Raw genomic sequence first — 15,000 nt, forward strand, 5'->3', positions numbered from 1 at the left:
AAATTGCACGGCTGCAAAGTTATTGTTCTTTCATTTGGGGAGGACAATGGAAGAAAAAAGTGTATCACCGCTTCTTTTTTATTGTTTCGTTTGAGAAGTCATCTAAAAACTCGTGCTTCGTGTTTCATGAAGGGTTCCAACCACCTCGAAACAATAAAAGCACTCGGCCTGCGCTCTCGTGCTTTCATCTGTTTCTTGGTGCACGTGTTTGCAAACACCCGCACTCGTTTTTGCTATATTACATCCAAGCAACTAAGATGTAAAAATGTTTGAACTTCAATTTTTGTTTTTCCTTATTTATATATATTTATTGTAATTAATATGGTAGGGGGAGAGAAATAAATAAATAAATAAACTGTCTATATGAATATGCCTCTCCTTCGTCCTCGCCTTTCTTGCTTCCATGTTCTTACCAAAACCGCTACTCCACTATGTGACTTAAAATTCCCTCAAAACGCAAAAACCCCATTGGTTCTCATTTAAAATTCTTGGGCGCAAGTTTGAACTTTCGTTTTATATTCGTCCAACGCCGTTGTTTCTGTTTTTCAACATCCCTGCGCAGGTCAATGTTACCTTTCTCAACACAGCGGATACAACAAAATTCTAGTGTTTCCGACACAACACAGTTTCCTTAGAAGAAATTAGCATGCGCAGCAAGCGCTAAAAGTGGAGAGAACGAGGCAAAGAGAACGCAAAGAGAGTACTCAAATCGAAGCACTCGCATTCTCTGCGTCTCCCTCTTTCCCTCCCCTTTCAGCTCTTGCTACGCAAGCTAGAACGAAACCGGCAACGTCGATTGAGATCCGCCAATCACAATTACAAAGGTGACACTTTGACCCGTGCGGCTATAATGATTGTCAGCCGCAGAAATTATCAAAAGACTTGAAATACTTGTAGAATGCCGCTAAATTTCGGAAGAGCGAGACAATTAGAAATTATAGATAATGTTTCCAAATCGAGTAAAATCAGGCAACAGCGTTACTAACAACGTTAAGGGTTTAAAAGGGATGACGACATAATTCTCTCGGGTGTTTGCAGACGTATTTTTCACGCACCTTGTCTCGACTAACCGGAACAAAATGGCTGTGCATCGCACAGCCAAAAAGGTCAGAAAGTCGTTCGAACATCGTTGTGCTCCTTAGCTAAGCATGTTTCCTTCTTACGCAGGAGGACGATCCCTCAGCTTCTGTGCTACCTACTGGCAGTGTACAGCAAGAACCTCGAGGCGCTCTCGCATGTTTGGAAGCCAAAGCCGAAAGGCATGTTACAGAGGTTTCGCCAACTCGCCTGTCGGCACGTGATCCACTTCTTTTGCAGTATTTTGGCGAGTCCAGCTATACTTTTAGAGGACTTGGTTTACAATAACTGCAGCAATAAGATCAAAGGGTTCGTAGCCTGCTCTTTTTCTTTGCTAAGGCGGTATTTCAATTCTAGAAAAATTGTGTCCAAAAATCGTATCGCCACCGTCCGTTGATCGAATCTGCTATCGTATTACACCGGTCCCGGTGTCTACTGCACAAACACGGATGATCCTCAGTCGATTGTATCAGATTTAAAGATGAAAATCCCATCAGATTTAAGAAAGAGATGGAATCCAAACGAAAATCTATAGCAACTGCTTACTCGAGAAACTCTTTTGTTTTGGATTGGTAATCGCACCATACTCGTTCCCAGGGTCTCTTTGTCGATGACAACGAGAATGGAGGCCCTGGAAACGAGGTCGGTAATCGGACACGCTTTGGTCAAGGAGAATACAAAATTTTGAAGTCAAAATAATAGTCTTGAATTTACAAGATTTTAGTTTATGACTACTGAATATTGCCTTTATCACTTACTGGACACACTCGTTGTAACAGCAGGACTTCTTAATCGATCAGCTTCACTACCTCGATTAGTTTGGAAGTTTCGCTGAAAAAAATATTAGAAACTGCTATTTTACTTTGCAAAGACAACGATTTGTCCCGGTTATTAGAAAATACAACACCTAAATCACAATATGTTGAGTGGAAGAGTATTTTACCTTGTTTTCGTGCGGAAATTAGCAATACATCGCTGCACAATGATGGCCGCCGACAATTTGAAACGTCAGTGAAAACGAGGTTCTTTCAAGGATGAACGCTGGATACATAAACTACAGGCGCTCAATACAATAAATACAATACAATACATACTTAATTGACCCCTCCCGATAGGGGCTTTTCGGGGCCAATGAAACACGATCACGACAGAACAGAACATTCAAGAATCCCAACTGGCCGGAGGCAAGCTGTAGTTGGCTATTTACACGTACAGCTGAGAGGTTGAACCAAGGACTACCAGGCACAAATTCAACCAGTGGTCAGAACGTGTCTTGAACCAGGGATACCCGGATCTTACGGCAAGCGCCCTAACCATTGGGCCGCACTGCCTCAAAACGCACAGATGTAGCTGACTCTTGATGTGTATATTTTCAAACAATGAAAACTTAGAAATTAGAAAAACGACAGTTTTTTTTACGAGATTTTATTGATATCCATTTTTTTATCATTAGCACCATAAAGGGAGGGGGGATTCACCCTACCCCCACCTGCAGCCGCCCTTACTTTGAAATACATTGAATTATAGACCTCTTTCATAATAACGTCCAAATAAATATTACTTTGCTTTAAAGCTAATAAGGCTTTCTAGCCTCGCTACGACGAGCAAATTTCACAAGAATATTGGTTTCCGAATGACCATCGGTAAAAATACATCTCTCCATTTCATTAACCGGGATTAACTTATAACATCTCTTTCAGCATAATCGCTAATGCGCTCCATTTCGACAATGTAGATCCTAGCAGTATGGCCGGACAGCTGTCATATGAATCTAGTTTGGTGGTGTCCAGCATCCGAACTAGTAATGACCAGTAATTGGAAGAACGTACATAGGTTCGACTCCTGCAAAGTATTACCGAATCACCATCGATATAACAGGCGCAATAAGACATAGACCATTTCGGACAATAACATAATATTTGTTTGTAGTCCCAAATTTTGCATAAGTATTGCTTTTGTTTTCTCTGGGGAACATTGTAAGTCCCAAGAGAAAATGGAAACAATCTTATGCAAAACTATGGAGGCAAACAAAGAGTTTTATGGTATTTTCTGAAGTGGCCTATTGCAATACACCAAATCGGCTAATTCAATGTTGTACCCAGTTCAATTGAACTGGGTTCAACATTGAGTAATCCTATTTGGTCTATGCCAAGATAACAATGAGTTTCATTCCTTTTCTGTCTTGTCTACAAGTTGACAATGGGCGGTGTTATTTATGATGTTAGCGATGCTGAAGAGGGCGTTTATTTATTTCTTTTATTTCTTTTCACGGACAAGCATTCATTAGAAGGATGTATACGTTTTGTTACTCCTACAAGCATACATCATTTTTGTAATGAGCTAAAATGCTATTTCATAGCCCCTTTAAATAAAACGAAAGATGGGCGGTGATTCTATCGGCATCAGAGTTCCGCCAAGTACGTTTTTAAATAAAAACCTTTAGTATATACTAAAACAGTGAATAGCGTTGAACGCGCGCGCTGATTGGCTACTCAAACTCCGAATATCCTTTGCTATTCACCTCCGAGCAATTTGCGCGCAATTTGCGCCCGAAAATGTTGTAATCTTTGCAGGGATAAATGAGTTAAAATCATCCTTTTGTGCAACATTATCTCATTGTTTTAGTATATACTAAAACAACTATTCACCTCAGTGTCGGTGCCTAGTGGTGGGTATTTACCGAACCGCGAACCACCACTAGCCAGCTCCACTTCGGTGAATAGTTGCTAAATATTAACTATTCAAGAGGGAAAATTACGGTTCGGACTACAGTGTTGATCTTTGGTGTTGCTTGTTTCTTAAACTTAAAATTTACTTATAGAGGTTATTTTACTTTTCCCTCAGGAACAATCACGCACCAAAAGGATGAATCTTCTTCGAAGATTTTGAAACGACTACCTTACATTTCGTATGAATTTTGTTACTCCTACAAGCATGCAACTTTGTAATGAGCTAAAATGTTATTTCATAGCCAATTAAAAAAATAATAATAATAAATAAATAAATAAAACATGTATTTGTACAAAAATAGTGTTCATTTCCCGGAGGATTATTATGGTACATCATCATGGTCGCCATTTCTTTGCTTTGGAACATGGCCGCCGTGATGTCATGTGAAAACGCTCTATGCCCATGCATGCATTTTCGAATGCGATGGGATATATCCAGAATCCTTGATTAATTAACCAAACGATTGATTCTGAGCAAACACATGAGGGAAAAATCTCTTGAAACCTGATGAGGGTGCTCAGAACTAAACCCTCTGACACACTGGTACACTTATCTAAAGGTGGCTGATGTCACTTGTGATGTATACGTGAATATTGATTGTTAAATTATACTTATAGGACTGAAGATGAAGCCAGATTCTTCCCAGCATATCCGTCTTTAAGTCAAACGTTAAAATTAAGTATCAAAAAGAAAAGGTCATATGTCTCAAAGGGAACCTGCACTTCAACAAAAAAATAACTTAAAATATCAGGAAATAACCTTTTCAGTCAAATCAGTCTAATATTTCTACAAAGAAAGCGTTTGTATCCGAAATAAATCAGTCTTAGAATTGCCCATTTTTGCTTTCAAATTTCGCGGGCGCCGCCATCTTGAATAACTGTGACGTAAGCGGTTGCCCTATTGTTATTAGACAAAAGGTCTTAGTGTCAGAATAGTAGGGTAACCGTATATCATAATTATTCAAGATGGCGGCGCCTACGAAATTTGAAAGTGAAAGTAAGTGATTTTACAATTCAGTTTTCCTGATATGAGCCCCTTTTTTTTTAACAAATTTCGAACAATTTGTTTGGAAATATTATTTTGTTCGGTTTAAACTCTTCTGTAGTAAGAGTGGAGGTTTCCTTTAAAACTAATAGCATAGAAAAATTTAATAAAAGGAGTGGACTGTCTCCTTGTTTCCTACGGTAAACCGTGTTCTTGTTATACCCAATATCATAAGACAAAATAAGATGAGCATGGAAACGAAGTCAACTCCAGCCTCGTTCTCATTCAAAAAACAGGTATACTGGCACACAATATTCCAATTTCGATATATTGAAATTCAGCGCTAAACAAAAGGCATCATCTCGAGCTTCTGGGGAATATCAATCCTTATATTTATTCTCCAGAGCCTCGAGATGATGCCTTTTGTTTAAGACTGAATTTTAATATATCGAAATTGGTCTATAGGATGTTTTCACGTGACGTCATCGATCTCTCATTAGCTTCAATTGTACGTCCACCAGAAGTCGTACATTTCTCTATTGTTATTGATGTCCCTAGAGGTTGCTTGAAAACGTCCTTTTAGGTCTCTTGAATTAAGAGCATGATTCTAAAGTTTTATCACTTCTTCAGCCAGGTCTTTCCGCCCCACAAACTCATGACTTAATGCTGCACATAGCACGGAGTAAGTTGCATCTGAGCCTTTCTTCTGTTTCCATGTGAACAGCATGTCAAGGGCCTTCTCAGCCAACCCTTCGTTATCCTTGTCAAATCCTTTTATTTCCCCGGCATTGAAACCCAGACGACGGGCAAGAGGTTCCCATGACATGAGTTTTCTTGACAGCCACTCTAATGTCTCTTCGGAGGGTGTTTCTCTTTCTAAAACGAAGTATGACATACAATTATCGATGATTCAATTGAACTTATTCATGCTGCTGATAAACGAGGGCTTTCGAATGTAACCTGCACAGCAACGCTCGATCAGTGTGGGTGAAGATCTCCGAAGAAATATTCCTTCATTGTGAACGAGCGAACTAAATTGGCGCAGAAGCAAGCTGCTTTCCCTTCACTGTTTACTCTTGTCCAATCTTCGCGCGGATAGAATGCGTTCTTTACCTCCTAAATGGTTTTTGTTCGTACGCGATCGCTTATCAGGAAGTTTAACAAACGAATGAAACCAGCTAAGGCTACGACAACGCCACAAACCAAGTATATCATCGGATAAAGAGGAAAATTAATCGTGCTACGCGTGCAGCACGCACTTTAACACATTCTTTTGCTGTACTCAGCATAGAAACAACGAGAAATCAACAAATTTGATAGAGGTTTTAACGACAACTTGGGCGTAGAAGTGCAAACCTTGTAAATTCTTTCAAAGACTACAAATTGCACTCACCCTACGGGCTCGTGCAATTTTGGTCGTCTTTCAAAAAATTTACTCGTGCTTATTTATTCCAAATTGCACTTGAAATCATGTGATTACCTTTACAAATAGATCATTTTATAGTTTTATGCTTAGTTACCTGGCCCATGAATGAAAGTGAGGCTGGAGTTGACCTATTTTTGATGGAAACCTCACTGGTTTTCTTATGTCAATTCTTACTAATTAGCATGACAACAACATCATTAACATAAGAAAAGGAGGGATGTCTGTGTAATAACAAGGTCAACACCAGCCTCAATTTCATTTAGCGGTCAGGCAACTAAGCACACAAATGTAAAGAGGTCTATTTGGCAATTTCACGTTGTTGTTTTGTAGAGAACCATAAAGAAATTGACAAAAGTGGAAAACGCACGTGCAGAGCGTGCGAAGGTATTGCTTTTGCTCACTAAATATGCAAATTCGTGACGTTCTTGTTGCCGTCGCCGTTGTCGTTGCTTAAGGACGTTCGCGCTAATTGTTTGTGCGCAACGTTACTGCGCAGGTAACGCGACTGTAAATGTCACGCATTACTTCGAACATTAGTGAAGTTGAGGTTTTAAAACCTTTGCAAAAACCGTGGATGATAAGTCTTGCACAGCGTTGGATCAGAGAAGATCGTAATCAGTCAAAATTGATTTAAAATATTTATAAAAGTCAAGTAGACTACAGCACGACTGATATTCGCGAGGTTTTATCAGTCGTGCACTAATCTACTTGACTTTCATACAAATTTTTCAAGCATCAGTTAAAATAACATGGCGACAAAAACGCCGAGGAAAAAATTCCAGGCCGGCAAAAGAATGGCACATTTATTTCCGAATCATCATGAAACTTCAAAGAGAAGTGAGCGGGAGGATGGAAAAGCTCTGGAAAAGGTAGCTGATCGAGTAGACTAGTGGCTGAAAGTCTGGAAAACTCGAGGACGAACCGTTGCGTAAATTTAATGGGGCTGTTTCTTTTTAATGTTTTTATTACCCTACGAACTTAAGTTCAAAGGGAATGCATGTTTTTAAAGTTCTTTTCCTTTACTTTCGTGAAAATTGAGCAGTATTTTCGTCCTCGTCCGCTTGAATAGTGCGGACCTCCGTGGAAACAATTTTCCTCCGTTGAAAATTTTCACAAAAAACACACTCCAGAGGATGAGCATGACGGCAATGGAGAGATATTATACAAAACACCAACCAAATGAAGATGATCCCTGCTTAAAACTTCGTTGCTATGCTCGAGAAAGGTTTTTTTTTCGGTAAAAACTTTTCATCTCTTCAACGATCGATCCTCGCTTGGGTTCCAGTCCTTGCCCGACTGGTCACGCAAAAGCGTGACAAACGAACTTTTCCAAGAGCTTTGCAAAATCACATCGATTTTACTCGTTCAGATCATCGGTGACCCCTATTTTTTTCATCATGAATCACTTACTTTACTTACTATCTACAAAATATGATGAAATGAAAAAAATCTCACCGTAAAAAGTTATCTTTTTTTAACATTTTCTTTCCTCGTGCCGTCGAATTCCGGTAGTGGTTGCAACGGATAGAGCTTACGAAAACGCTCGTCGAGGATGAACTCTACTGTTAACCACATCCCTAGCGGCATACAATTATCTAAAAATCTCACTCCTAAAAACCTATGCACGGAAACTTTCACTCCAACAGTTTATTTTTATGATTTTCGATGGATGAGCAGATGAGCCTACATCTCCCTATTATGACCGATTTCTCGAAATGAAGGCATTTTTCCACTGCCATTTTCTCCGAAACAAAGTCGGTGACCCCCATTTTTTTTTCATTTTTGGAGTAAGTACTTTATGACCTAACTCTAGGCGAGAAATGAAGAAAATCTCACCGTAGGAAGATTTTGGCGCGAACGTCCTTAAACTCACTAATATTGAGGACTTTACGATCTTCGACGGCGACATCGACGAAAACGTCACCTCAAAATACAACTTTGCACTATCGTAAGTCTCTCGCGATTACTTGATCTCGTTTGCGTTGTACAAAATAGACGACGTATTCCATATAAAAATTTATTCGTACGATCGGTTTCAGAGTAAATAATTATAGAGACACCCTGCTAGCTGAGCCTTTCTTTTGCTTGCTCGATTTTGGCGTTCTCGAGAAAGACTCTGCATGAATCGAGTAAGATCTTTATTGAGTATGCGCTGCATGTTGCCAGGATGCAGTCTCAAACCCAAGCCTAATATGCCAGATCTCGCCGCCATCTTGGTTTTTCATCGTACAGCGGGCTAAATTATAACTATCGGTTTTGTCACTAAATTGACGCTCGCACTAGAAAAACCGGTTTGACGAGAGAAAGCAAGATTGACTAGTCCAGAAGTTCGGACTGCGGCAGCTTCAAAGAGAGTTGAGAATGGAAGGTTCACATTTGTATACTTACCGTTGTCGTCAGTGAGATCAGCTCTTTGGGGAGGTAGTGGCACCTCCAGTTCACACAACCTATTGTCGACATTTTTCTCTTGGCTCCTGTAGAATGAAACTGTCAAGTCTCCTCGTTTCTCAACACGAACTTGAAGACTCTTCAGAAATGGTTCGTCTTGAAAGCTAAAAATAAATGAAGATTCAGTCATCACCGTCCAAAAATTAATACTACATTACTCTTATTCATCGTTAATTTTTAACAATTTTGCAACATTTTAAAAAGGTATGCTCTAGACGAAGCTTGCACTCAATGAGGCAAGCTAATGCAAAGTATTTTCTAGCAGATATTAAGCCCTGGCCAAACTATAAAACAAAGTTGGATCCCACATGCAACATTGTTGGATGCAAATGTTGAGGTAGTGGCAAGACACCATCCAAAATTGCTAACACGGATCGAAACGAAAACTGCTCGTAGCGTTTATGGCACTGGTGCTGCTATTGGAGAACGGAAATAACGTATTCAAAGAAGGAAAAACCGAAGAATGGTTAAGAGAACGTGTAGAAAAGGGAATGTTCACTGCAAGATACATCCTCGTTTAGGAGATGATGAGAATGAGCCCGCATCAATTTGCAGACATTTTAAGCGCCATTGAACCAGACATGTTTAAACAGGGTCTCACAGCTATGGCCTTGCTTCAAACTCGCTGATCAAGGTTTCTGGCTATTCATTAGCAACCACGATTGTCCGTCACCTTGTTGAAAATGATGCTAGCAGCCTAGGCTTGAACGTGACTCCATTCAGGACACAACTTTGTTGGAAGAGCGGCAAAACACTGCAACATTGTTGAGACGAGCAGAAATGTTGCATGGGCGTAATGTTTGATCAAAAGCAAACTCTACCCAACACTTGATCGAACAAAATCTTGAACAAACATCTTCCAACATGGGCGGCCAAACGGTCGATGTTGCATCGAGCAAAGTTGGAGCTTTGAATCCAACTTTGATTGGCCAGGGCTTTTAGAGTTTAAGCAACGGCCACGTGTACGGGAACGAAAACGTCACACAAAAAAAGAATGTTATTGGTTTAAAACGGGCAAAATAGTTGTGCTGCAGGTGCAGTACGCATTTCAGTGCATTTCTTTGACGTAGTCCTTAGTTGCTTACCATTTACAAGCGGAAACCGGTTGGTTCTAGGTTTGTTCAAATGGTGAGCAAAAACTCCCGAATGGGATCGGCGTGTACCAATTACACAATTCGTTCAAGTTTACCGAGAGAGTCTGGAGGGAGGAAATAACAGAGAGAAATGCAAATGGTAAACGCGTTTTCCGTTCGGAAAGTTTCCTATCACGCTCAACCAGAAGCTCGTGACCTTGAACCGTTTAACTCTGGTTCAGAGCTGGGGTTTTTTGAGTTCAAAAATTGCTATATTTGGATGTAACGTAGCTCGTGCAATTTTCCGCGCGCGCAGCTTCGATCTTATTTTTGTCCACATTTTGGCATATAATTGGTGCCCGAAAATCCCCGGCTTTGTTCCAAGAAAAAGAGTTGCATGTTAAACGCTTCAAGGTCATGCGCTTCTGGCTCAACTAAATAGCCTTACATACCATTTACATTCCAACCGAAATTTTTCGGTAAGTGGTACAACACTTCAAGTGCCACTACGATGAAAATCTTGCATGTCCTTTTTTCTCTAGATTTTGAAAATAGACGTTCTAAATAGGTATCATGCCAATTTTTATCTCAAAATTCCCACGGAAAGTATGATTATTGTAACGTAGTTTTTCGGTTTTCGCTGTCCGCCATTACTCGAACGGCACATGGGGCCTGGGGTCTGACGTCATGCGCAACGCTCAAAATAAACGCGGCTAATTTCCCATGCCGTCTATGAGATGTGAGAGATCGCCGAGTTGCTTTTTCCTGATATTATATACATTACTCCTTGATCGCCTTGTTCGCTTTGTCAAACGTCCACGAAGCGATGCGCGTATGACGTCACGAGCCAAGTCTTGAGTGAAGACCGCTTACAAAATATCGCAGGCTTCTCCAATGCCGTCCGAGTAATGGCGGACAGATTTTTAGGGGTTTTTGCCTGGCTATTTCCCGACTTATCTCGGTTCTATCGTTCCAAATTTAAATGCATTGTATTATTTTGAACATATTGACTTAATTGACGTTGAAAAAATTCGAAAAGAAAACCAAAAATTTTCGTCGTAGTGGCACTTTAAGGTGGCCGAACACAGTTTTCGCGCGCGCTCTTGCCAACGCAATGAAGCGCGCGCGCAAGGATTGCAAAAAAAATTTAACATGGCTTCAATACAGCAGTCGTTTTATTTGCTCAATGCTTCCGCTAACTGTACTATTTTTTCTCATAATTGAACAAAGTGTTTTAATGGTTTTAGTCTTTTATGAGAAATGTATATTAACAAAGGTAACGATGCAAAGAACTCCGCGATTCGCAGATTTTTCTTTGTTATCGAAGAACCCAGTTAAATACAGCGCATGCGTAGTAAGTTTAAAAATTGCGATTGAATGCAGAATAGCTTTCTCGGAAATACACCTATTTCTCGCGAACCACTCGTTAGAATTTAACGAAGTTTGGCACGAAAATACTTTAGGAAATAAGTAACTGGAGTATTGAAAAAAAAATTGAACTTTAACAGAGGAAATTTTAGATATTCCGGTGAATCTTCAACAAGGGATAATTAAAAATCTCTCTGTCAAATTATCTGTCAAATAAGTATTAAAATAGTGTTAACTTGTGAGCATTGTTACAAGCTTGTTGCATGTAAATTATAAAGAAAATCTAACGACATGATGTTCTGCAAATGAACAAAACCGATATTAAAGGTCTGTTTATATTTATTCATGTTGCCCGGCACGGAAACGGCTTATACGTCAGCTTAACTATAAAAAAACCGAAGCTCGTGTTGTTAACGTGCTTGCTACTATTTTTGGCGACCAAAGGATCAAGGGTTTTGGAGAAAAAGATAAATGAAAAATAGGTATCAAAAACTGTGTTCAGCCACCGTAAATCACCAAATTTCAGATTTTGACGACAACGCGAGCATACAACAAAGTCATTCATTTTCTATCTTTTCCTTAAAATCGTTCGTACTCTTCCAGTTACAGGATACTTGGCCCGTATTGTACAATCTGAACAAGTTGGAATAATCGCGAAATACTTGCGATAGCGCTAAGGTATATTTTAGAGTGACTTTTCGCTGACATTGCCGTTGTCCTTACTTAAACTCTCCACTCAACAGTAAGATCCGTTTTGCTTTAAAAAAAAAACTACTACGACAAAACAAAGTACTGAAAATGACCCGTTGGATGTGGGTGAAAAAAATGGTGTGAAAACTAACTGTTCAATTCACTACCCCAAGAAAAGTTCACAGCTAACGTAGTTAAAATATGGAAACAAAATTACGAAAGAATATAACAATAATTATTTCAACATTTACAGAAACTTCGGAAACGAAGCGGACGTGTACTAAAAAAAGTGGTAACACCAAGAATGGATTAACTAGGATTACACACTTTTCCAGCGAAATCCGATACCGGGCAAACTCCTCTTTCCCTCCAAGACAGTGCGTATTACCTCAGTTATATTATCGAAAGGGCACTTTTAAGGTGGCTGGAACCAGTTTCACTACTTTTAAGGACCTTTTAATTAGAAGGGTTGTCACTACAAAACTGTATCACGTAAAAGAAATGTTATGGTACCATATCAAACACCAATTATTACTTAACAAAATACGCTCACTATTTAGACGTAATAGGTTACCATGGCAGCACGAAAGCTCTTCAAAAACACCCTTTATTTCGTCTTTCCTTGCTTATATCTTAAAAATGAACTCGGTGACCCCCATTTTTTATTGTAGAATAATAATTACCATCTTGAGATAGAACTATCAGCAAAGTTTAAAAAAATTCTTGGGAGCCAATTCAGAGCTTCCTTAATTTTTCGAAAATTTAAGGTAGCTCTGAATTGGCTCTCAAGAATTTTTTTAAACTTTGCAGATAGTCCTATGTCAAATTGCTAATTACTATTTTACAATAAAAAATGGGGGTCACCGGGTTCATTTTTAAGATAAAAGCAAGTAAAGACGAAATATAGGGTGTTTTTGGAGAGCTTTCATGTTGCCATGGTAACCTATTACGTCAAAATTGTGAGCGTATTTTGTTGAGCAATAATTGGTGTTTGATGTGGTACCATAACATTGCTGTTACGTGATACAGTATAGTAGTTATAACCCATCTAATAAGAAGGTCTCTAGAAGTGGTGAAACTGGTTCCAGCCACCTTAAAGAAAACTTAGTTTTTGAATGGATGTAAAGGTTGTTAACCCATTGACTCCCGAACCGTCCGCAATTGACTTGTAAAATCTGAGTTTTCGATAGCGTTTCAAAGTAGCGGATTTGATAATAAAAGTACCGGACATGGTTATTTTCCGTTTTGGTTCGGATTGATTGCGCGTGATTCTCTTGTTTCCTCAGCCTATGGCTTCCTGATATATACAAGTCCAAAGAGAAAAAAAAAGGAAGCAAAGAAGCCAAAAAATCTAAAGCGTCAAAGTACTGGACGCGAAATGGTAAACAACCTGACAAAACCCCTGCAAAATGGTCTGACGTTAGACAGAGTAAAATCTATTGAAGCCCTTCTCACACCGCATAAACTAATCTAGCGTCGATCCGGGTTAGCCATCGTCGTGTGAACGCTGCAGCCCGGTTCGATCTGGGTTCAATCCAACCCATCTCCAGAGGTACGTTCGACTCATGTCGAACCTGGGTTATATTTGAAGAAGCGCCGTGTGAATGCAAACCCGGGTCGAACTCAGGTTAAACTCAAATTTCACACATGCGCACTTGTACTTTTACCCATCGAGCGTTGCACGTGCGTATTTCATCCCACCAACTTGCACCAGGTTGATCGGGTGAAGTTGTTTGGACGTGGATCAGGTTGTGGCAAAAAAAAGCCAATTCGAGATCTCCAGTTCAGATAGGTGGCGAGCCGTTTTTGGGCAGAAACTCGACTCTTTTTGATCCGCCTTCTTCTCTCTAAACTCTTGCGATTCGTGAAACTAAGCCACACTAACGCCAAAGCTTTAGTCATAAAAAATTGCCTCCAAATCTCCACCATGACTAAAGAATTGTCGTTCTCCATATTCTCAGTTTTCACATGACGTCACGGCCGCCTTGTTGGTGCCCCGACCAAATCCTCCGGGAACTGAACTCTATTACTATGCAAACATTTTCAGGTGAAAAACGTGGCTTTTGATCACGTGAGTGAAAACCAACAATTGTCGCTATTGGTACATTCAAAGTCCTGTTCTGAAAACAAATGCGATTGCGTGTAACAACAAACCTAGGTTCGTTCCAAGGTACGTGTTCAACCTTCAGTTTTCTGCACTTCTCCGTGTGACCAAAGTAGGGGCGAACTTGGATTACTTTGAACCAGAGTCGAACCTAGTTTAGTTTATGCAGAGTGATTAGGGTTTAAGTTTCACTTCCGGAAGTCAATGGGTTTAGTTAAGGGGGCATAGATTTTGAGTGGATGTAGAGGTTGTTAACAGCTTTCATACAGATTTTCTTTAGCAAACCTTGGAGCCGAGTAAATTGTCTCACCTGACGTGAAATGTCCGTAAGCGTTCAGGACTTATAGCGGTGACAATACCTTCTGATAGGAACATGTAAGCTTTGTCGTTAAAATACATGGGTTCATCTGAGCTTCCATCTGCCATCTTAACATTATCATCCTTTCTCTCATCATCTTGCACCTCTCGTTTTTTACATGTTGGCACACAGTAGAACCTTAACTGCGATTCGTCACGCAAACGAGTGCCTCCGGGAACAAACGCTAGAAAAGATGCTGCTTTTGGTACACAATCCAACTTGTTGATTTCTGATTTCACAGTTTGATCAATAACAGCATCAAAGCCTCTGCGCAATGCAAGTTTGTTCCAAAACTGTTCAACCAAAGTCCAAAAACTGCAACAAGAGGGAGTTGAAATTGTTGTAAGGCGTTCTCTACTCTGCTCCGAGAGGTTTTTCTCCGGTTAGTCCGGTTTTGCCCTCTCCTTAAAAACTAATGTTTGATTTGATTTTCTAAGACTCTTTCGGATGAAAAACTAATTCTGTAATTTGGAAAGCTAGAGTGGTTTTCAATTGAGTGTCGAAAGTAATTAGATAATTACTTTGGTTTATGATTACTTCACTCAGTGATTGGTTCAAAGTTCTCGCGCAAGTTTTCCAACCAATCAGAAGTGAAACCAAAACCAATCGTGGCTCGCGCGTGCACATTTTCCCGCGCTTTGTTTTGGCTATGTTTAATTACTTCGAGTTTTGATTGGTTTACTGGATTGTCTCCATCCTTTTTGATTGGCCAAAGTAATTACTTTGGTTTTGGTTTTACGAC

The 15,000-nt window shown here is 39.8% G+C and overlaps 1 protein-coding gene across 2 annotated transcripts in view; it reads right to left on the reverse strand.

Annotated features, from left to right (window-relative positions):
* Positions 1 to 3,322: 3,322 nt before the first annotated feature.
* The window catches only part of LOC138032960 (uncharacterized), a 44,378-nt gene continuing 32,700 nt past the window's right edge, over positions 3,323 to 15,000 (reverse strand). Inside the window, exons 8-10 of one of the 2 annotated variants that reach the window (XM_068880680.1) lie at positions 14,211 to 14,573; positions 8,606 to 8,769; positions 3,323 to 5,667 (exon numbers count right to left, since the gene is read on the reverse strand). In XM_068880680.1, the coding sequence (XP_068736781.1) occupies positions 5,399 to 5,667; positions 8,606 to 8,769; positions 14,211 to 14,573 (796 nt within the window). In that variant the 3' untranslated portion in view covers positions 3,323 to 5,398. The remainder of the gene's footprint in view (positions 5,668 to 8,605; positions 8,770 to 14,210; positions 14,574 to 15,000) is intronic. The other variant, XM_068880681.1, reaches the window with a different exon arrangement.

The sequence above is a fragment of the Montipora capricornis genome, chromosome 14, assembly GCF_036669925.1.
Source record: "Montipora capricornis isolate CH-2021 chromosome 14, ASM3666992v2, whole genome shotgun sequence".
Taxonomy (NCBI): Eukaryota; Metazoa; Cnidaria; class Anthozoa; order Scleractinia; family Acroporidae; genus Montipora; species Montipora capricornis.